Here is a 21,915-nt window from a genome sequence, read left to right on the forward strand (position 1 = left end):
AGCGCACGGAAAAATGTGAAAATACTGGATTTTATTAACCTTTATGTTAACAGCAACATACCCGGGTCTAATTTGCTATATCTTGGAAACTATATATCGGATTAACTTGAAATTTCATGATATCCCCAACATGTGAACTTCCAATAAAGTTCAATTCTGCCATTTTCTTGAAGGGATTTTCGTGATTTCAGACCTTTTAATATGATTTATTCATATTGTTTTTGTTTTTCCTTTCCTTTCCTCTTTCAAAAATATACAATTTCATAAAATTTCTATGTCTATTTATCATATTGCTCGAGCGTTAGAAGATCTAGTGTCCATACGCCTAAGTAGCCTATTACGCCCATTTGGGTACTTAATCATGAAAAATAAAGTAGCTTTATAAAAGGTTTATAAATTGAAAAATTTATGAAAACGTCAATTTATAAAGCTCTTTAAACCTACTTTATTTTTTATGAATAAGGGCAAAAGTTTTTTATGTAAAAAAAAAAAAATAAAAATTTAAAATCTTCCAGGATCCACTGCACTAAGTTGTCGTGGAGAGAGTCATTCGCCATCTTCGATTTTTACTTTTGTAAATTTTGTTTCGTGGGGAAACACTTGGCAATAAAAACCCATATCTCTTCAGTCTCCAAGTTAGTACTACAACATAAATTCAAGTAATATCAGAGTAAAAGTACTTCTTTGCCTACGGGCTCTTCAGATTTTTGAAAGCTTTGAACTACATGATGTAACAAGAAACATCACAAGAATTATTTTCGTCTACTTGAAAAACCCTTTTCTCACAGAATTTCACAAGTTTTGTACCTAAACAATCCATTTCGCATATACCTACCCAAGATCATAAAGTGTGGCCTGTGAAACTCATAATTTATACAGTAAAATAACATATTTCTCAAATCTTTGTTCACATAAATATGTATTTAAAATAAACATATTTATTCAGAAAATAACAATAAAAACTTTGGCAGATTAAAGTAATGCCATTTCTCATACAAAATGTATGTAGGTATGTGCATACCCGATTATGCTGCTTCTGACGTACATACATACATACGTATAATTTTTCTGCTGTTGACATAAAGGTTAAATTGATAGCCATTGCTTTCTTTCGGAAATTATTTAGTTTCAATATCATTGTGGCCTAGGCAAGTTCGGTTTCTAGACTTAACTAATAAAAATTTACAGCGGAGATTTGAATGTTCGCTTAAAACGGGCGCTACAATATGGTGGTGTTGAGTAAACTGTTCAAGGATAACCTTGAAAAAGGCTTATGTTGTAACGATATTGTGCATAATGGTTCGTGTAAAATGAATGTCGCACTAAACACTTACAAGTTTCTAATATCGAATATGAAGTATTTTGCTCCAGTCATTGGTGTAAGTGCGCGTTATAAAATAACCTAAGTAAATATTTAGTATATTTCAGATAAAAAATATTTCGCATAAAAAACATTTTTCAGTTACCGTTACTTGTGCACATTCGTTCGCTAAATAAGGGAATTCTCAAATCCACGCTCAATTACTACTTTGCAGCAGTAGTGAGTGGTACAGCGACCGGCTGGATGATAATGTTGATGATTTGTTGGCTGCGGTAAGTTTAAAAAATACACCGCCCGCTTCATTTGAATAGGTACAGTGTTTTCTTGCAAAATCCATGCGCCTTGTAGATATCGTAAAAATATCGCAAAATTACCTACATATTTTGTAAGTTTTTGATAGTTTGTTTTATACTCGGACTTATTTTAAATAATACAAAATATTTGCAAAGTTTTTGATTCAACTGAATAATTACAGTCCTTTAAATACACCGAAAGGATTTTTTGTTAAAGGGTATTCATGGAGAAGCAATCAACACTTTCGCCAACTCTCGCCCCTTAAATTCGGTCATCGTAAGGCAAAATCCAAATACATACGTATGTTTATAGATATTTATTTATTATTTGTATACATATGTATATGAATGGCGGGACTTATAAATTTCGCAAAACAACCAGCCATAAATACAAAAAAAAATATTGTACTCCATTTCCGCGTTTTCATAGCTTCTTTGGTATACTCGGTGGCATTATTTTGCTGTGTAAAATGCAACAATTATGGCCCAGAATATATGTACACGAGCTGTGAAATGCATGTCGTTTCGAGCTGTTTGTATTTTAAATATTTCGTTACATTACCCAACAAACATTTAGGTTAGAGAACGATTTGAGAATCTATGGAGAATTATAGCATTCTCTACAAAAGGGGAAAGGTTAGATATCAATCGTAGTCTAATTGCTTTCTAATGTCTAGTGTGTTTCTTATCATTCTAATCTTCTCCTCCTCTCGATAAGTCAAAAGCGTTCTTCCCTTCGTATAACGTAACAATAAAATCCGTATGAACAACTTAATTAAAAATACAAATTTTCGCCCGAAAAAAAACTTTCGAATTTGTCTACCAAAACTTGTCAGTACTAGAAAATCACAGTCCCCATTTTTCACTATGTACATTTTTTGGTAACCGTTTTTAGAATTTTTGTGAACTCAAGTGCTGAACTCAGCATATTATCCTTGTGGTGACATTAACACCAGCATCTTTATTCAATTTTGATGTAGTGACACTTCAACTAGATGCTGGATTCGCTTTGCTCCTTCTGTCATTTCCACGCCACGAGCCGTTTAATTTTATTAGCTCGTCTCTAAAGTCCCGAACCCATGAATTATTAAATATTTTGTGATTTTCTCCGATCCCTAACAGTACACACATAAGCTCGGTTGCTGGAGAAAAACGAAGTACCTATTCAAGTGAAACAGCGCGAACATATATAAATACTAAATTGTGAATTGCAACCCTGCTCTTATTGCAACCAATTTCCATCTTGCAGTCATATATTCGGAAAATTTGGCAAATACACCTTTGTTTTTTGGCCTACATTCATTGGCAGCTTTGCAATGTGGGCCGTACCAAGTCCAAGAGTTCATCGTCTCTTTGAGACTACCGTGTTTCAGTGTGTAAGTATGTTTGTATGTATGTATAGATAATTGCATACTATTAAAGAACTAAATGAATACTTAGAACACGTAAAACATCAAGCGTTGAGTCAGTTGTGTAATAAAATCAACTTGCTTTAAATTGGTTAGGTATTCTTGTTTTGTTTTGTATAAAAGCTTTTTGATTTAATAGGTATTTATAAACCATTACAGTGGACTTTTGATAAAGCATACAACATGCTTAAGGTTTTGTTTTCAATCACAAAAGAATCATGAGCCTTATGAATATAAACTAAGCAATTGATTTTTCTTAAAATTTCAGACATTATACTATAAATTTTGTTTGAATAAATCGAGTAAAAGGTCTGATATTTTAAGAAAAGCAATTGCTTTCTAAAGCTAAGGTTAGAGAGAAAAAGAATAAGGCCAGTTTCTTAATGTCTGCAAGTTAAACATCGTTAACGACGTGATCGACTCCATAACATACAACAGGGAATCGATAACCTGTAGTTAGTGTTAACCAGACATTGAGAAACTGGCCCTAAGTTTACTACCTAGACACATGTATTCAACTTCGGTATAGAAGAGGCCTATTTATATGAGTAGAATCTAGCATGTAAGGAATATAACGTTAAATCTTAATTTGAAATTAAATTAGGCAAGTTAAATGCCCCTTATCGTGGCAGTAATACAGACTACATTATATAAAAAAAAATTATCGAAGAAAGCTGGCAAAGTTCGAATATTAAACCTGCCGATGACTATGCAGTTTTTATTCGGGTGTTGCCTTGGGATGGATATCTTATCCTCATACCTAAGCTGAAAAATACAAAGCTAGACGCCCTTAGGGTTCACCTTGTCTAAACCCGTGTGTGGTTTGGAACGGGTAAGAGAGTCTCTCCCAATTCGGATCGACCTGATGGATGGTGCTCAACGCTACTACACAGCCATACTAGCCCTTATTTGTTCTTCCCCTCAATGGATACAACTGATAGACCTTCAATGCCGTAAATAGATAGTAGATATGATTGCTGGATCAACGCCACGATTCACCACTTTTTCTACTTTCATGACCTCGACTTTCCGTTTCCATTTCAGGATTGGACGCACACTGAATTTCGGTACCAATCCCGTTTCTTGTGAATTTGACAGGGTATACTAGATTCCAATATTCGGGAATATATTCACAAAGCCAAAGCACAACCAGCTATTCGCCGCAAGCATACAACAGTCGACATACCATCGGTCCCGTTATTGCTGTTCTCACCTCGTCTGTAGTGAGTGAAAGGGCATATGCATTTTGCCCCTATTTTGGTCTGGTTGACAGAATAAGTCCAGGGGTTCATAAAGCAACCTCTGGACCCGACTGCTTACCAACAGGCCATTAATGGCATTCACATGGAGTTAGTATTGACCTACACAGACTCTGAACCTGTGAATGCCGTTTTGAGAACACAACTACCCGACGTAGATGAGACAGAGTCTCGTCTGCCTCGGGAGACTAGAATCACAAAACCCAATTTCGCTCTGGTCACTGCAACAGGTTAAACTCGTACCTGACTTGATTAGATGCAGATGTGCCCAACGAGTGCCCTGCATCAGGAGACACACCCCACGACTCGAGGTATCTCTTCGCAAACCCCCACTCAGCTAACACCTTTGTCCCTATTCAAAAACTCTAACCGATCTAGGCAGTTTTGAGTAGCCGCCATAACAAAGACAACAATAATACGGTCAGCGTACTGACAGCCCTTTAGCTTTCGATTGTAATACTTACATAGTGCTGTAATGGACGATCCCTTTTTTTGTAGTCACACGATTGGTACAATATATCGAACTTCTATGGAAAAATTTTGACAAACTGTTTGTCTTGATTGGGATAAAGAAAACTATTTGTGCATTCACGCGATTGGGATACGAGATTTGCACCAAATTTTGGGCACAGTCCCAATCTTGTGATACTGCCTTAAATGAAATAAAATATCAAGAAATCGGACAGAGCGATATGGCTTCTTTATCTTACGTGTTCTTTTATCCGAAAAATAGAGAAGGAAACTAAAGCACTAAAATGAAGGAAGAACTAAAGCAATCTAAGACGATAAACAGTTCATTTTCCCCATAGTTGCTCATGCCGAGACTTTGAATCTAATTAATTGCAAAGGGAAATTATTACAAACATTATTACTTAACACAAATATGTACTCCATTTTAGGTATTAAGCCGTTATATTTGTCTAACGAATAATAAGTCAAGCTTCTAACATAATTTATGTATTTCTCTAACAATTGCATCACCAGACCATCGAATCGTTTGTGCTTCAACAGAAAACTGTCATCACCAAATTGATCGCCAATTCCGCACTGCTTCGCACATTTATATTCATGTGCTGTAGTGGATTGATAATGGATGCCAAGCGAGCAAAAACTTACAAAGGATTTTGGTTGCTGGAACCTACACCCTGTCGAGAAACAACGTCTGCAGAAAACGAGGAATCGACTGAAGAGAGAAATGTCAACTCACACCACAAATCGTGTAGTCATAACAAGTCCTGCATTCCCTATGCCCTTCAAGGCATGCGGAATTACATGATCATTGGACTTACCTTGGATATCCTTAAAATGTTGATGAGCAAGGCGACAACGGATGGAAAAGGTTTCACAGCTAAAGCAATCGCCAAGCTGAGAACCTTTAAAATACGTTCTTGCGCGCTACTCACTTCGTACATAGCCATTTATAGGGTAAGTTTTAAGTTTAAGTTTTTTGTATTTTGTATTTTTTTTTTATGAATAAAACATTTCCACTTAATACGTTTCTTTGCATTATACCAGCTGCTGCATTGCTTTTTCAATCAAAACTATGGTGGCGACTCCACAGTAAACCACACTGCGGCTGCCTTCCTAAGCGGCTCATGTTTCATTTTCTATCCGAAATTGACGCTGCTATGCTATGCCTTGGTGTTGGGCATACAAATAAGTTGGCAGCATTTCAAGGCGCACCTCACCGCCGCCGAGCGCTGCGGTGACACCTTTGAGTGGGTCAAAAGGTTGTCGTACAACAAAATGCTCTTCCCAGTGGCACTGGCATACTTAGTGCATACCTATTGCTTTCGCAAAGAATACATAAGCAGTCTCGGCGAAACGATTATCAATGGACTCACAAACAATTAGTAAGTATTTAAAATGTATAATTTCAGAGCGGAGAGCGATTATAACTACTTGTACGAGTATTTTATGAGTATGTATAGTTGTTTGATTTTAAGTATTACAGAATGTATTGGAGCCACAATTAATTGAACATGCAAACATGGAAAAAACAGTTTTAAATTTAATTTTTGATGTGTAAACATCTTAGCTCTCTGTATGGGTGAAATTTTCGTTAACCCAGCAGACAATTTTTACGTGTTTAATCTGTAACCCAGCATAAAATTTGTACCTGCTTCAAATGAAAATTTTCGCAATAGTTTATGGCTAGTTTTTGACCATTTCGGGTCCTCTTTTGGACCTATTCAGAACCATTTCGGGGCTATTTTGGGACTAGTTCGGGATCATTTTGGGCCTGGTTCGAGACCATTTTGGAATTAGATCACGGCTAGTTTTGACCATTTCGGCTCCTCTTTTGGACCTATTCAAAACCATTTCCTGACTAGACAGGACTATTTTGGGACTAGTTCGGGACTCACTTGGGCCTAGTTCAGGCCAATTTTGGGACTAGTTCAAGTCTACTTTAAAGCAATTTTTGAGACTAATTAGGCACCACTTCGATACCGTTTCAAAACTTTCAGGACTATTTCCTGACTAGTTCAGGATCTATTCGAGACCGTTTCGGGTTCATTTCGCAACTAGTTCAGGATCATTGCGGGGCTGGTTCATGACTATTTCACAACTACCTAACGACTATTTCAGAACTACTTAAGGACTAATTCGTGATCATTTTTGGACTAGTAAGGGACCATTTCGGGACCGTTTGAAGATCATTTTGGGGCTCATCACTTTTTCAGAATTACTTCAGGACAATTTTGGGCCTAGTTGGGGATCAGTTTGGGGTAGTTCGAAACTAGTCACAAAAGTGATTATGAACAAGTCGTGTACTGTCTATTACTGTTTATTTATGTAACTAAACCGCCCAATACTTTTTTCGTGTCTGGTACTCACGCCTTTTTATACTCGCTAAATTGCTTATGTTTATTCCGCATTTAATCATTCTCACGTTTTTCGTTTCAGTGCGAGAAATCTATATCAAAACATAGAGATATTCGGGAAACAACTTAAAAATGCTGAACACTAAACAAACTCAAAATAAATATTTTTTTATAAAACTAAAGAAATAAAAACTGAAACTTGTAATTAGAGCACATATTGAGGCCTGACCGCGACATTTTTCCCAAAATTTTCTTTTGGTGCAGAAATTCGTCTAGAGCATCTATTTAGATGGGTCAATCCGTGTCAAATCGACCAATGGTTGCAATCGGCCATTATTGATTTTTTGTATGAAGTTTGGTCAGAACTTTTCTTGTTCAACATAACTTTGAGTATAATTTGTAAAAAAAAACTACACAGATATACATATAGCCTTAGATATCAACTTTAAGACGAGACTAGAACTGTAACTATGGCAGTTTTCTAGATATTTAAATAACAAACTTGCGAAATTCCGAAAATTGTGAAATAAAGAATCTTCCATAACCTTCGAAAAAAATACAATTGTTTTCCTTTGACAGAACTTCGTTATATTAGACATACTATATAAGAAAAGTCCTGCCCAAAATTCATCCAAGTCAAAAATTGTTGATTCAAACTGACCGCAAAACAAGGTTATGTCGAGGGTTTGGAGGGATTTGAAAGGAATTGTTCATTTTGAGCTGCTACTCGTCCAATGTGGCGAAACGATCGATACAGTCCTCTAATGTGCACTACTCGACCGTTTGAATGAAGAAATCAAGAAAAAGCGACCAAACGAACTAAATATGTAAGGGGAATCTTGCTTTGTAAAAAATTTTTCGATACCAGGGTTGTTGCGAATATTCGCATTCGCATTCGCAACCGCGGAGCTTCCGCATTAATTTTAACATTCGTATTCGCAATAATCAATGCGGAGCTTTTTCGAATGCGAATGTTAAGCAAGCGCACTGATAAAACCTATTTCTGGCAGACAAAATGACAAACTGTAGCCAGTATTTTTTGCCTGTAGTATTAACAATCAATCAATTCAAGGCAAATTTAATATCTATTGAGGATTGGGCCGTCGCCTGCAATATATATTGAAAATTTACGTACATCTGCCTGAAAATATGGAAGCACATTGAGCGCATGGAACAAAAAACAAAACGGATTTGATAATTTACGGCCCCGACAGCGGTGAGTATTTATTTGTGACTTCCTCGATATGTATTTTACAGCTACGTGAAACTTGCACTTTATTGTACTAAAATTGAATGGCCTACAAAACTGCATACCCGAAATTTTTCTTAAAATATTATTAACTTATTAATTTTTAATTTTTACACAGAAAATATTTTCAAGGGGAAGATTTTTGTGATTTAATGTTTTTAAAGTTTAGGTAACAATTTTTCACTGTTTTAAGGTATCCTTGCTGTATAATTGAATGCAGCAAATGAAAGCACAAGTAAAATTTTCAATATTGTTATTGAGCTTTGTGCCACGATTTTATTTCTTAGGAAAAATGGAAAAACAACATCAAAGTCTAAGCGGTAGAAGCTATAGCTGCCATTTCGGAGATCACGACATTCCCTCATCAGATTTATTATTCGAGACTTCAGCAGGGATCGAACCCACATTATCGATGTGCAAAGTTAGAAGCGCTAACCACTGAGTTATGCACACCCCGTAAACTCTCGTGACTTGTGGGATTAAGGATTAGTTTACACACGAATACATCGTCCTTCTAACTTTACTAGCTTGAGCAAAACTAAATTGATTGAAAGGGCAGTTTCAGTACGAATCGAAAATTTTAAATTCTACAGAACTTTTGTTCCTTCATTTCGTACCCATATTGTTATTCCACATTGGACTGCATTTTTAAAATAATTGTTTGATATGTTAGTCTCTGGCCAAGCTTCTCCTCCGATTTGTACGGTGCACCTTGATGTTGTCACAAGGCATTTTTACGAGAAGCTGTTTTTCATGGCTGAATACGATCGGAGATTTGCCATTGCCTGCCGAGGGGCGACCGCTATTAGAAAAAACTTTATTTTATTTTGATGTTGTGTTGAACCGTGCTCGAATCCAGGCCCTGCGGAATGATAGCACACACTGCTAACCGCTATACCCCAGCGACCGCCGTATACGTATAAACACGGTTTTTTGCTGACGATTTTTTAGCTCTGATTTTTATTGAACTTTCTCTGGCAATACTGACTGAGATTCAATTCAATGCTGAAAAAAGGAGAATTAGTAGCATACTTAGAACAGCTTGTGGTTTTAAAGTCATCAATTATGGCAGAGCTTCCTAAAGTGGGTTCCGTAGGAAAGTCACCAGGGTTCCGTGAAATTAATTTTGGTCGGCAGTCGGGTTGAGTTGCACACAAAGAAAAGCAACAGCGTAGCCGAGACGCAATTACCCCGCAGAAAATCTGATTAGCTCAGAACTAGCGTAGAACTAGGCCTACAGTACTAGTTCTAGCTCAATACCCAAGCAATGCTTTCAACTGTCCAGTTTTTTACGGCGATGTCAATGGCGGTGGCAATTATCGCCTAGTGCATCACTTTGCAACTACTCCTTAACCGGTTCCATTTTGGACAGTTTTTTTTTTAAGAAAACGTTATCCGTTATTTTCCTTTCTTTTACAGATTCCATGTTTGGGAACCACCTATATGGCACTGATGGCGATATGTATATATTATAGTTCAATTATATGCGCCTCTACCTTTCGCTTTTAGCCTGCAAGCTAAAGTTTCCGAAATCTGTATTGCTGCATATTTCTGTAGCGATTTTTTTACGAGTCTTCAAAGAAATTTATATGAAGTGGTTGACACGAAATCGTACAGATATTTTTTTACAAAAAAATAAAGAAAATTCTCGAATCGAATGTGATCGGATGAGATCTTTACAAGTCTTTAAAATTTCTCTAGAATTCAGAATACTCTGAAAAAATTTTTTGCCGTGTATTTACTTTAATAGTCTTCCTTTCTTCCAATTACTTTGTATATTCAAACCAAACTTGAAAAGTAATAGGAACCCACATAGCATTCGGTAGATTACTTTAATAAAATTTGCCCTACCGAGTCTTTTTCGATCACCTTTGATGATAAAAAAAGTGATTAATCGCTTCCGCGCTTAAAAAATACTCGCAAATGACTCATCCTTATGCTTAAAGTGATTTATTAAGAATATAAAAACGTAAAGTTGGGCAGTCACAAATTGATCATGCTGAGGAATGAAATGTGATCGTTTCCCTTGCTATCAAAAAAAGGCATTATTTTTCATAATTTTTTGGCAAATTTTAACAATAACAGTCGAGTCGTGGTGCGAAGTGCGTGGTGTAAGAAAAATGCAATATATTCGATTTCGATAATTCTTTTTCTATCGGTAGTGTTTTCAGGGTAGTCCCAAGTAAGTATAGTTTAGATCCGATCATTAGATCATGAAGAAATTAACGGTAATCTTAAATTTTTATATAAGAATTTAAGTCGGTTTTTTTGCTTAGAAATTGCTTGTTTATATAACAAATGCAACTTATAAAAATTGGCGTTGAGTTTTTTATTTTTTTTTTTTATTTTTTATTTTTTGCAAACCATAATTCGGAGTTGACTGCTTAAAATTTCTTGTTTCGAGCGTAAGCTAGTCGGATCGCATTTTCGAAGATTTCACGAAAATCGGACTACGATGGATTCAACGATAGCCCAGATTGTTAACCTAAAATGCTCGAGATTTTTTTAAATTTCTTTCGAATTTCCCCTTAATGACAAAAGCTATACATACATATGTGTGGCTCTATTACAACCGCGATATGCCTTCAGTCACCCGCTAAAAGGCTTAAGTGAAAATTGTAAATAAGTGTAGATATGTAAACTTACATAGGGTTCTTCTGCCATCTGACGTCGTTTGTGTGAATGAAAAACAAAACATTTGCATATACATATACACAAACAACGTCTCTCAGCTCGAAATTCTGAACAAACACACAACTATTACGTGTAGATTTGTAGTGGGTTTGGAAATTTTCTTTACACAGGCCAGTTTCTCACTGAAAAAAAAAGAAAATAAACAAATTTTCGCATGCATATATGTATGTACTTACATATGAGTGTACATGTATGTAAATAAATACATACTGTCCGAAGCCGCATACATATTTCTCATAATTCAAACGCAACGCAATTTTTTAGGGTGCAATAGCCATTTTTAATGCGCGCTTTTTAAGCTAATGGATTCCATGGGAGCTGACTGACCTTCGACTTGCAACAAGTATGTAGGTATTTCGCTAGCTTACTTGTGTGTCGCTTGCATTAGCTCGATCAGTTCCTTTTCGTACGCATCGAATGTCTGTTGTGATTATCTACAAGCCTGTCATCTAATAAATAACAAAGCTTTATTAAGCAATATGGCCGTAATGAGTGTATTCTTCGAACCGCCGTACAATCGTCTAGCATGCTCGGAAATATTGCTGCATAAAGGTCAAACATGCAAACAAATGTTGTGGTGGAATTGGTATCGTTGTTCGATGGGGAGCTTGAGGTATTTTCTACCCTTGGCTATTGTAAGTTGAGAATGCGGTGGTATTTAATGATGAAGCTTTTGAATTGCTGTTCTTTAAAATACTAATATTTAAATATTTTAATTCACAGTCACCGCTTGTGCTTAGACCGAAGAGTTTGAATAAGCAAACGCTTTTAAATATTTTTCGTCACTACTTGGAATCGTCACTATGGAGTGCTTCAGGTTGCGCTTTAACCTTTTCTGCTATCTGCTTGCTGCGGTAAGTAAAATAAAAACCAAAAAGCTGTTCAAGTATTAAAGTTTATATGCAAAACCGTTCAAACATTACATTTCTTTTGCATGCAAATTACGTATATAGTAATTTATTTATTTTTTACAGTCTGTTGTATTTATATTACAAAAAAGATTTAACATTCATAGAATTAGATTTAGATTTAAAATTCAAATATTAAAAATTAAACATAAAAAAATAAAATGTATGTATATTTACATATGTATATGCAGAAATGTGCTTGGGAGATATTACTTGTATACCGCCACATGCCTACCAGCGTATTTAGCATTTCAGTTGACCTGGTTCTTCCCCGTACGCACCGTGCGTCTCTTCAGCACTGCTACAACGCAAGCGGTAAGATTTATTTGTAATCAAAAACAGAACGAAAGGGCATACTTTTAAACTGGAGCTTAACATGTTCAAGTCACTATTACTTTATTAGTTTATAACCGTAATAAAAGTAATGGGAATTTTTTAATGAAATGTAAATAAAAGTGCAATTAAGTTGACAACCAGGCTGGCTCTAACTAAAAAATATTTTATATATTTCCAAATACAGTTCATGCATGTTGGTTATTTTAAATGTTAAACCATTTTTTTTTAATTAAAAATGGGCTTGAATATTAACAAATTGTATTAATGAAAAATTCCCGTTTGCAGGCACTCGAAACCTGGTTGCGTGATCGAAACAGTATAGTCACCCACTCGCTACCAATCCAAACTCTCATATTTATGTTCTCCAGCGCCATAATATTGCATACAAAACGGCGCAAGGACTTTAATGGATTTTGGTTTATTAATCCCATCACTACTGGAGCGCAACAAAAGAAAGCAGAGAACAATGAAGATCTCAAAAAAGCCGGATCTTGCATACATGAAGGGAAAACATGTTGTCATTTCATTCTGGAAGGCATGAGAAAGTATTTATTGTATGGCGTGCCATTAGATTTGTTGAGCACTATTACCAAGGGAAGACCACCACGAAGTTTAGAAGAACTGAAAATGATACGTTTCAGTATGACTAAATTTTTTCTGTCCTATGTGGGAATATATAGAGTAAGTGTGAAACCCGTTATATACATTAGTTTGAATAATTCAAACACATGTGTTTTGCAGCTATCCAGCTGTGTGCTAACTCGCTATTCAAACTCAACTTATGGTACACCACAACATCTGCTAGCAGCTGGTTTGGGCGGCCTTTCATACTTCTTTCTGGGCAAGATAACATTTAGCGTGCTGGCTCTTGTGGTAGCTACTCAAGCGGCTTGGCAATTTTATTGTAATCAACATAATAAACAACCTGAAGGTAGACTGTTTGCATTCCTCAAAAGAGTTCCGTTCGCCAAGTTGATGATACAATTAAATATTGCCTATTTGGCGCACAGTTATGTCTTCAAACACGAAGCAATGTCCAAATTAGCGAAAGGATTTTTTCGTGGCATAACTGATAACAGGTGAATAAGAACTATGTAGTGGATATTGAAATTTTAGTTTGCTAGTGAAATGTGTAATTCGTTTGTCTAATCTTTTTTAATTTCAGATTTGAACGCATATATCAACATCTGTTAATTTTGTTTACTGAACATAAAAAAGTGCGGTTTTAATTTAAATGTTTTTACTGTTTTTATAATTGTGATTTTCAACCAAATCCAGCTTTTCTGGAATGAACTCGTCAAAATTTTATTGAATTTTAATGTTGTTTAATTGTAGCAATGTAAACGCCTCCGTTTTCCAAAGTGAATAAAGAAATGGAACTAATAGATGGTATTTTTTTTTTGTGCAAATACAAATCGATCACTAACAAGTTTATTAATTTTCCAATACCAACTCTTTTCATAAAACGGTTTAAGGAAACGTTACGCAGAATTTTGTTGATTACTGGAGCCCTCAGTGTTGCTTACTACAGTGTTGCCACTCATCAATGCCTTTTCATAAACTTACCTTTTCAACTAAAATTTTTCGTGCTATAATAAACTACTTGGTTTTCAACAAAAAAACCTAATTCAATAGTAAATTTCAAATATTTTAAACGTATTCTGAATAGGAAATTATAACTTTTTTACCATCTGCAAAACTGGCAACCATCTATAGATGGAAGAAATCAGCTGACATGGAAAAATCTAAATCCCGCTGATTTCTGCGCTACAACTAGAGAAAATTCTGCGGTGTTGAGGTTTCATTTACATTGGCCCTCTGGTAAGACACATCGTGTCAGCTGACTCGCGTTTACGTACCGGTAGGTTTACGTTCTTGACTAATTTCAGCTTTTGCCAGATAAATCTGGTTAGTTCCGGTTGTATAATCCCGGTATTCGTATATAGCGGGTAAAATACAAACATTTTCCGCTAGTGCATTTCCGTTTCCTTAGTTACAAATGCTTGATTTCCTATTGACCCATCTGGCAACTCTTGTTGCTCGCTAACACAGCTACTGTCATTGTTTTGTTTTGGTTTCCTTTCTGGGCCCAGCTGCAAGCGAATTTGTGAATTTGCATTGGCCAGGCCAGCTGATTACTAGCGAAAAAAATTTGTTTTGCTAGAAATCTTGTTTTAATAATTAAGAAATATTAGGTAACGACAATGAAGAAGACCCAGACCTTTCTGCGACGCAATTCCGTTGCAATTGTAATGATTCCATCTATAATTGGTATTCATTATGCCTGGAACTTGATGCAGAAAAATCGCACGCTAGTTGCCGCCGACGAGGAAATTGACCTGCCTGTTGTGACGGTAAATTATACAAATGAGAAGGATTATCTAGCAGGTTCTGCAATTCACTTCCAAGTGAATTTCAACTCCATTCAATTTGAATTTATTGTGGCTTTGGATGCAATTCACTCGGAAGTGAATCGCAGAACCTGCGTGTATATATTTATTTTTCTAACTTTTGGCGCTTGTAGTTTGCTAAATACTGCTGGAGTCGAGTGCAAGGTCTAACCGGTAGTGAGCAAAGTGTCGAAAATACAAGCAAACCCGCAACAGCAACAGCTGCCGTAAAATGAAAGCATCTTCTTCGTTGTGCTGGTAGTTGAAATGTGTTGAAAGTAACTTGTATATAACGCTTCGAAGAATATAGATTATGTGTTTACCCCCTTTTAATAATGTGTATATCTTAATGATTGCATAAGCTAGTGAAAAATCCGTAAAATTAGATTAGAGATACTTTATTGAAAAATTTTTCGTGTACACCCAATACGAGACTTAAATACATAATCTTACTTACACATAAAATTTAACTGATACATAGGTTTCAAAACCTAAATTCTAAATCACCCAATGAAATCGTTCTATAGTACGTGGTTTTTATTGGGTTTATTATAGTACATATTTCTATAATGATATGCAACATAATAGTATGTGCACTTATTCGAGTGGCCAATATTTTTGTACCACATAATATTGTGTATGCATGTCTCAACGTAATTAAAGTATTTTGTAATAGACAAACCTTCGTACAGAACTTAATATATGTATAAATTGTAAAAAATTGAATACAAGTATGTTAGCATGTAGAAAGCTACACTTAATTAAATCAAATTCCTTATTCAAAAACATTTAAGAAAAATTATAACATTAAACATTTGGGGGATTCACAACGGTGTCGTATGTGTCATATTGTTGTATGTTGTAAACTTTAAATTGTAAGTTAATGTTTAGAGAACTTAATACCAAAACTAACTATTTATTAACACTGCGAAAATTCATAATATGACTTTCATGGTACTTTGCGAAGCCACTTAATATATTTTTTTTGGGTGTTTAAAGTTTACGACATACAACAATAAGACACTTACGACACCGTTGTGAAAACCCCAATTATTTCCTTTGAGTTACACACATATTTGTATGTATATTCATCTACATATATACTTATGTACATACAAACAGGCATGTGCCTAAATTCATACTTATACTTATTTTACCTCTCTTGCAGATCCTATTCATATTTAATCTCTTCTCACTGAGCCAATGTAGAGTTAACGTTAAGATTGTCTAATTGGCCATTGAATAACACATCACTAATCAATTTTTCGGCGATGATTCTCTGTGTGGGGTTCATAACCCGTAATTTTGATGCCACATTCATACCAATAGCATCGTATTCGTCCTCCTGTCTATGCGTTGCAGTTGTTGTGTATGAATTTCCAAACAATGGCTGTAAGTGTTCCCGCGCTATTTGTATGGTTGGAACTTGCTGGTGAATTTGTGTTATTTGGGCTGAACTAGTCTGACTGGGCTGTTGTTGGTGTTGCTGTTGTTGAAGCTGATGTTGCATTTGTTGCTGATGCTGTTCTAGCGAACTGACAGCCTAAAATACAAGAAATTTGTAAATGTATAATATATCTAGTTTGCAATCACTTTATCCTTAAATCTAACCTGCTGAATTTCGCGCTGCGAATTGGTATCCAAAGACGTTATTTCTAAGACCTTTACTTCTGTTGCATGCTGAGGTTGCGGTGTGGCTGTGGCATGTTGCAAGTGCTGTTCGGCGCTATGATGTTGCTGCAATTCGTGTGGATGTTGGTGTGCATGCTGATGTTGATGATGGTGTTGGTGTTGGTGCTGGTGCTGAAGCTGATCTTCGTCCTTCACAATAACACATTCACCCGATGTAACGGTCACAGTTTTCATCTCAGCTGGTTGTGAATGGTTGAGACTTTCCACCGGCGATGCAGTAATCGTTTCCACAACTGGTTCTTCCTCAAACTCCATCGAGTCATCAACATCGAAACTTATTGCCAAGGAACGTTTTGGTGTCTTAGCGTCTCGCAAAGCAGCAAGTCGTTTTGGATTCTGTTCAGCGATGAAAAGCAGCTTGTCATAGTACCATAGACGTGTTTCGTAGTTATTCTTGGAACTTGATTTGCGAAACTCGCGCCTGAATGCCGAACGTAACGAGTTTATTTTTCGGACCACCATTGCTCGATCAGGATTTGGTTCAACTTCTTTTAGTTTTTCTACCAATCGATCATAGGCCTTATTGCGAATACTGTCGAATACAACCGAATTTATGGATTGCTATTAAGATAACCAAAACATTTTTTATACATACCTATGATTGCTATAGTCAGGATGTTTCGGATGCCATAAACATTCTTCCTGTTGATAAAGTTCAATAAACTCGCCGAGCCAAAGTCGGGAGTAAGAGCGTAGATCGCAATTCAATGCAGCTAGACCTGCTGACATCGTTCCGAGCGTTAGTTGCTGTTGGGTATAAAAAAAAATGTTTTTATTTAATAAATTTGAACCAAATATTTAAAACTAAGGACATACATCGTGATTGATATAACTTAGGAAATATTCCTTGTTTAAGAAATAATCTAAGGAAATCTACCCCAGTTCTTTGCGTCCGCTCCTGCCGTTCTTCACCCTTCCTTCGAGCACGTCGACCGAACACGCTCGCGGTCCGATGTTGCACACGCAAATATAAATATATATTTGCTATACGCGCCTGCTATTTCATAGGATTTTTACAGCGTCTAGCATTAAATTACATACGTACTCGTATTTATTTCTACACAACGAAATTTCGGTCTAAATGTAACTTACTCTAAACAATTTTTTCTGTGCTATAGCGATGTGCAAAAGATTAAGTAAGCGAAACTTTTACCTTTTTTCTTGGTCGACTTTTACACTTCCTTGATTTGCTCGAGGATTAATATAGTTGCTATAACTAGCAAACGAGCAATGAATATGAATAGCTATTTCTAAAAGTTTCAACCAATAAAGAACAGCCCCTAAACACTTGTTTTTGAAGCCACTTTTGTTTATTGAAAAAGTCGTATCGGTAGATGAATTTCTGTCCTAGTTGGTAATCGACTCGAACCGTCCAACAAACTCAACCATTTTGGTTTGTTCGTTTCATCGCTCTTATTCACTCGCTCCGCCTGTGTTTATCTTGGTTTTGGAGTGGCTAAAAAGAGAGAACAATGTTAACAAAAAAGCGAAATAATCAGCGTTGCCGTTTTGGTACAATGGGACCAAAATTGGTTGCTTTATTCTCCATTGGTAGTTTGGTTGGTTTGATGAAGCTTTTGGTAGGCAAAAATGCTTTGAAGTCATAATTTTGCCCTGATAAAAGCAGCAAAAATCTTTAGGGACGACTGCAGTTTGAAAAATGTCAATCCTAAAGACTCGGTTTTCGTGGTGTGCCGACATCAGATGGTGTGGTACCGTCAACTATTCGTAAAATACGTAAATTTAACGGATCTCAGATCTCGGATGTTGTCAGCTATCATAGAAAAAACCGATCATGTTTTTACACTGTGATTCTTGGAAGCTGGCGACTGTTTAAACCATCGTTTAGAACTGGTAGAAATTTGTATAACCAATCTTTTATTTAAAAACGCAAATTGGGTGTTGAGGGAGGAAGTTGAAAGTCAGAGGCGGGATAACATTTTGTTCGATCTTCATTGTCATGGCCCCTCAGAGTAAGAGGCAAAGTTACTGAAGGTACGTTACCTCTATATCTTTTTTAAAATATTTATAATTTTTTTTTATTTAATATCGGATTTTTCTCCATGTTTTCGTTTGTTTTAGTTCGCTGCTTTTGTAAGTAACCTGCTCGCTGCATGTCGTAAGGTTTCTACGCTTGCATGAACTACTTCGTGGCCTGTGCGCCAACTACTTCGTGTGAAGTATCAACTACTTCGTGTGAAGTGTCAACTACTTCGTGGCCTGTGCGCCAACTACTTCGTGTGAAGTCTCAACTACTTCGTGTGAAGTGACAACTACTCCGTGTGAATTGTCAACTACTTCGTGGGCTGTGCGTGAGAAAAATCGAATCACATCAAACGTGTTACAGGTTTTAACACAGAAAAGTTGGGAAACGCAACTATTCTTGGTATTAGCCCAAGTTGGCATGATTCAACATGATTATTGAATCATGCCAAGTTGGCAACAATGCATTTTGTTGTCACTGTCACTACTTGTTGTTTTGCTCCGACTGACAGAGCATGGAAAATACAAACAAAACAAGAAAAGAGAAATGTCAGAACAGTAACTAATTTCGTAATTTATTAAAAAGAAATTGTACGGCCGTAATCATTTTAGTTCAGTGAATGAAGAAGTCGTGCAAAGTATTCAAACGTAGCAAAATATTGCAACATCGTAAAATTATAAAAAACGATTAGTTAAGCAAACCAAAGCAAATTTATAATCAGTGTGCAGGGCGTGATATAAACAAGTGAAAGATCCAGAAGGTGGAGCTATTCTATGTATTGAGGGAACATCTGCAAGATTAAAAAAAAAAAAAACTGATAAAGAAAAATATTTTGACTAATAGAAAATTGAAGATTTTGTAAACCTATTTACTAAAAAGTTGTAAACGTGTCAGCAGATATAGCAAACAATCGATGTGTGTATTATTCAGCTCGCCCGGAGCTGAAAACTTTTGCAGCCGCTGCGGAGTACTAGGAACCAGCGTGTTCAGTTCGACCACCCACTGCTCACAGGACATCATAGCTCAATTCCTGCAAATTCATAAACAAAAGATTGCTACAAAACTGGCTTAAGAGTGGTAAGTATTATACAATTAATAATTTCAACAACCAAATGAATTTTAATTTAAATAAACGCGAAAAACGAAATTAAATGTAATTCCGAGGTTATATAATTTTAACATAGTCGGAACAAAAAAATATCTACGTCCCCTACATACAGATATACATATGTTTCTATGTATATACGTTTCAGTGGGGTTGGGGCATGGGTTGGGGCATGTACACATGTGAACGCACGGTGGAGAGAATTCTATCATTCTTGATGTGAACGCATATTGAAATTTCTACATACATACAATGCATGATTGTCGCTTTGTTCTCTGCTTAATCAAACAAAATGGGTAATACATATGTACAAGGAACTACAAACAAACAGCGAAACGCTTGCTTAATATCATTTGATCAAATAAAGAATTTTCAGCAATTAATAAAGAAATCCACTTAGTTTTTAAGACATATGACTTAACTATGTTATCAGTTTTAATTTATCCATGCTCACTATTAAAAAATGCAAGCTGAAGATATTTAAATGCATATCTTGTCTGATGTTAATTCAAATTACAACATTTAAAAATAAGTACTTTCAATGATGCTTTTGCCAATTTTAAATAGTTGAGCACTCCCAAGAACTCCTCCGTTCTGCACAAAAGACAGTGGTTTATTCAATATATAGGTATGTACATATATATGGACTTAATCGAATTTGAAATCAACTGAGTATTGCATACATTATAAAATTTATTTCTATATTTATTTTAATCCAAAGTAATGAAGAAAATCGCGTCTTTAGTTTATTTAAATTTTTATAACTACTTATGGCCTTATTCATAAAAACCAAAATAAACTTAAAAAGCTTGATAAAGTGACAAAATTGTGTGACAATATCGAGACAACACAAATAAAAGGAAAAATTAGGCCAAAACCTTAACAAACTAAAAACTTGAGTATTTCTTAAAATGCCGATACTTTATTGCACCATCAGTAAAGCGGTAAATAATAAGTAGATTTTATACAAAAAAGACCAATTTTTGGAATAGTAAATTTCAAACTGACGGAATAAAACTTTTTAATTGGAGTTTTATAAAAATATAAATTGTTGAATATAAGTTTTATAAAAATATCAATTACATACTTGTACCGTTAAAGTTTTTGTATTGTTTTGACCCATTCTCTCATTGAGGGCGATTCGATGAAGTTATTTTATGGCAAGTTCCTGGATATTTTTTACTAGAGAATACATACACAGATCTAATATCCATTTACCTATTTTCATTAATACAACTGTATGCTAAAGGAAAATTTTATGTTATTTTATGGTGACATCGTTTTTTTTTTTTTTTTAAGTATTGCCCTTCGACTGTGCAAAATGTGTTCGTTATTACACTCAAACCTCACGCGTTTCATAATATTGTCATTTTAAGCAACGATCTGGTTTCAGGGCATAAAAGCTTCAAAGGGCAGATAATGTGACTTTGTTTTGCATTACAGGAGTGTGAAATTTAAAGAAACGAACACAAAATTTTCAAAGCGTTTGCCCTTGCTTTAGAGTCGAACACGAAAAGAGAAAAGGGCAATCAAAAGGAAACATTAGTTGCGTTCCAGATGCTTCACGATTTGCATGGTTTTACAGGATTTGCAGGAAAAGCTGTTTTCTCCATTAATAAAACTTATGGAAAGTGATCACCTGGAACGGCTTCCTGTAAAAACCTGCAAATCGTGAAGCATCTGGAACGCAACTATTATTTGGTATAAACGAAAACAACATTAGTGAAAGAATAATAATAATAATAATTGTGTTGGTTTGGTAAACATGTTTATTATATTTTCCACACACAAATGTATTTTATTTTTGTTTTTGATACTAAATACCCCTATTACTTAGCTATGTATGTAAACACTTAAATAAGTCGCTGCACCGAAGAAATGAGTATGTTTCAAGACAATTGGTCAGTGATAAGATTTTAGCTTATCAGTATTTTTCCGTTTGTTGGCACGTATTACATATTCTACATACAGCTGTGCTCAAAAACGTGGTAGTGCCACCGGATCATAGGGTGGGTTGATTTTTTTTTTAAAACGTAAACCACATAATATTCTAAGAAAATTCTCTGAAGAAACCATGTATCTAAAATAAAATCCTAATCCGCGCCTCTCGACTTGAAAATTTATATGGCCGTCTTTGCCAAAAAAATAAATGTTAGAAAAATAGGTTTTTCCAAAAAAAAATCGAATTTTCTGAATAAAATTGTTTAGTAAGGTAGTTATTTTGCACTTTATATTTTTTCTACACTCAAAATTTTTTTTCATCAAAAAAATATTCACCCAAGGACGCAAATCAGAGGAGATGCTTTTTTGATAATTGAATATTTTGATTAGTCTCAAAACAAAATCTGTATTGCATAAACTATAATATAATAAAACATGAATATATTTCAAAAAAAGAAAATAATTTTAGCGAAAGAAGAGGAAAAAAAATTTCAAGTCGAGAGGCGCGG

General features: G+C 35.4%; 5 protein-coding genes across 7 annotated transcripts in view; 4 read left to right on the forward strand and 1 right to left on the reverse strand.

Annotated features, from left to right (window-relative positions):
- Positions 1–1,148: 1,148 nt before the first annotated feature.
- LOC118738394 (transmembrane protein 135-like) lies at positions 1,149–7,519 on the forward strand. Its single transcript, XM_036469318.1, has 6 exons — positions 1,149–1,379; positions 1,463–1,593; positions 2,864–2,990; positions 5,267–5,707; positions 5,798–6,135; positions 7,190–7,519. Exons 1-6 carry the CDS (start codon positions 1,227–1,229, stop codon positions 7,251–7,253), a joined length of 1,254 nt encoding a protein of 417 aa, XP_036325211.1. The 5' UTR covers positions 1,149–1,226; the 3' UTR covers positions 7,254–7,519.
- Positions 7,520–10,360: 2,841 nt separating this feature from the next.
- LOC118737036 lies at positions 10,361–13,677 on the forward strand. 3 transcript variants are annotated; one of them, XM_036467274.1, is made up of 7 exons: positions 10,361–10,538; positions 11,315–11,685; positions 11,774–11,904; positions 12,150–12,273; positions 12,580–12,975; positions 13,036–13,373; positions 13,460–13,595. In XM_036467274.1, the coding sequence occupies exons 2-7, from the start codon at positions 11,530–11,532 to the stop codon at positions 13,521–13,523; spliced, it is 1,209 nt and encodes a 402-aa protein (XP_036323167.1). In that variant the 5' UTR covers positions 10,361–10,538; positions 11,315–11,529; the 3' UTR covers positions 13,524–13,595. The 3 variants fall into 3 exon arrangements, with proteins under 3 accessions (XP_036323167.1, XP_036323168.1, XP_036323166.1); XM_036467275.1 differs by having other exon boundaries at positions 10,361–10,467; XM_036467273.1 differs by lacking the exon at positions 10,361–10,538 and having other exon boundaries at positions 11,530–11,685; positions 13,460–13,677.
- A 670-nt stretch (positions 13,678–14,347) lies between these two features.
- On the forward strand, positions 14,348–15,022 carry LOC118737040. Its single transcript, XM_036467279.1, has 2 exons — positions 14,348–14,648; positions 14,819–15,022. Exons 1-2 carry the CDS (start codon positions 14,499–14,501, stop codon positions 14,918–14,920), a joined length of 252 nt encoding a protein of 83 aa, XP_036323172.1. The 5' UTR covers positions 14,348–14,498; the 3' UTR covers positions 14,921–15,022.
- Positions 15,023–15,780: 758 nt separating this feature from the next.
- On the reverse strand, positions 15,781–17,401 carry LOC118737039 (myb-like protein Q). Its single transcript, XM_036467277.1, has 4 exons — positions 17,193–17,401; positions 16,972–17,123; positions 16,296–16,908; positions 15,781–16,227 (listed from the first exon to the last, which is right to left on the reverse strand). Exons 2-4 carry the CDS (start codon positions 17,103–17,105, stop codon positions 15,877–15,879), a joined length of 1,098 nt encoding a protein of 365 aa, XP_036323170.1. The 5' UTR covers positions 17,106–17,123; positions 17,193–17,401; the 3' UTR covers positions 15,781–15,876.
- Positions 17,402–18,869: 1,468 nt separating this feature from the next.
- Positions 18,870–21,915, forward strand: part of LOC118737038 (mitochondrial coenzyme A transporter SLC25A42) — a 29,425-nt gene continuing 26,379 nt past the window's right edge. Inside the window, exon 1 of the mRNA XM_036467276.1 lies at positions 18,870–19,437. The gene's annotated coding sequence lies outside the window, so the exon portion shown is untranslated. The remainder of the gene's footprint in view (positions 19,438–21,915) is intronic.

The sequence above is a fragment of the Rhagoletis pomonella genome, unplaced genomic scaffold (assembly GCF_013731165.1).
Source record: "Rhagoletis pomonella isolate Grant_MI unplaced genomic scaffold, Rhpom_1.0 Rhpom_scaffold_00004, whole genome shotgun sequence".
In the NCBI taxonomy this organism is placed as follows: Eukaryota; Metazoa; Arthropoda; class Insecta; order Diptera; family Tephritidae; genus Rhagoletis; species Rhagoletis pomonella.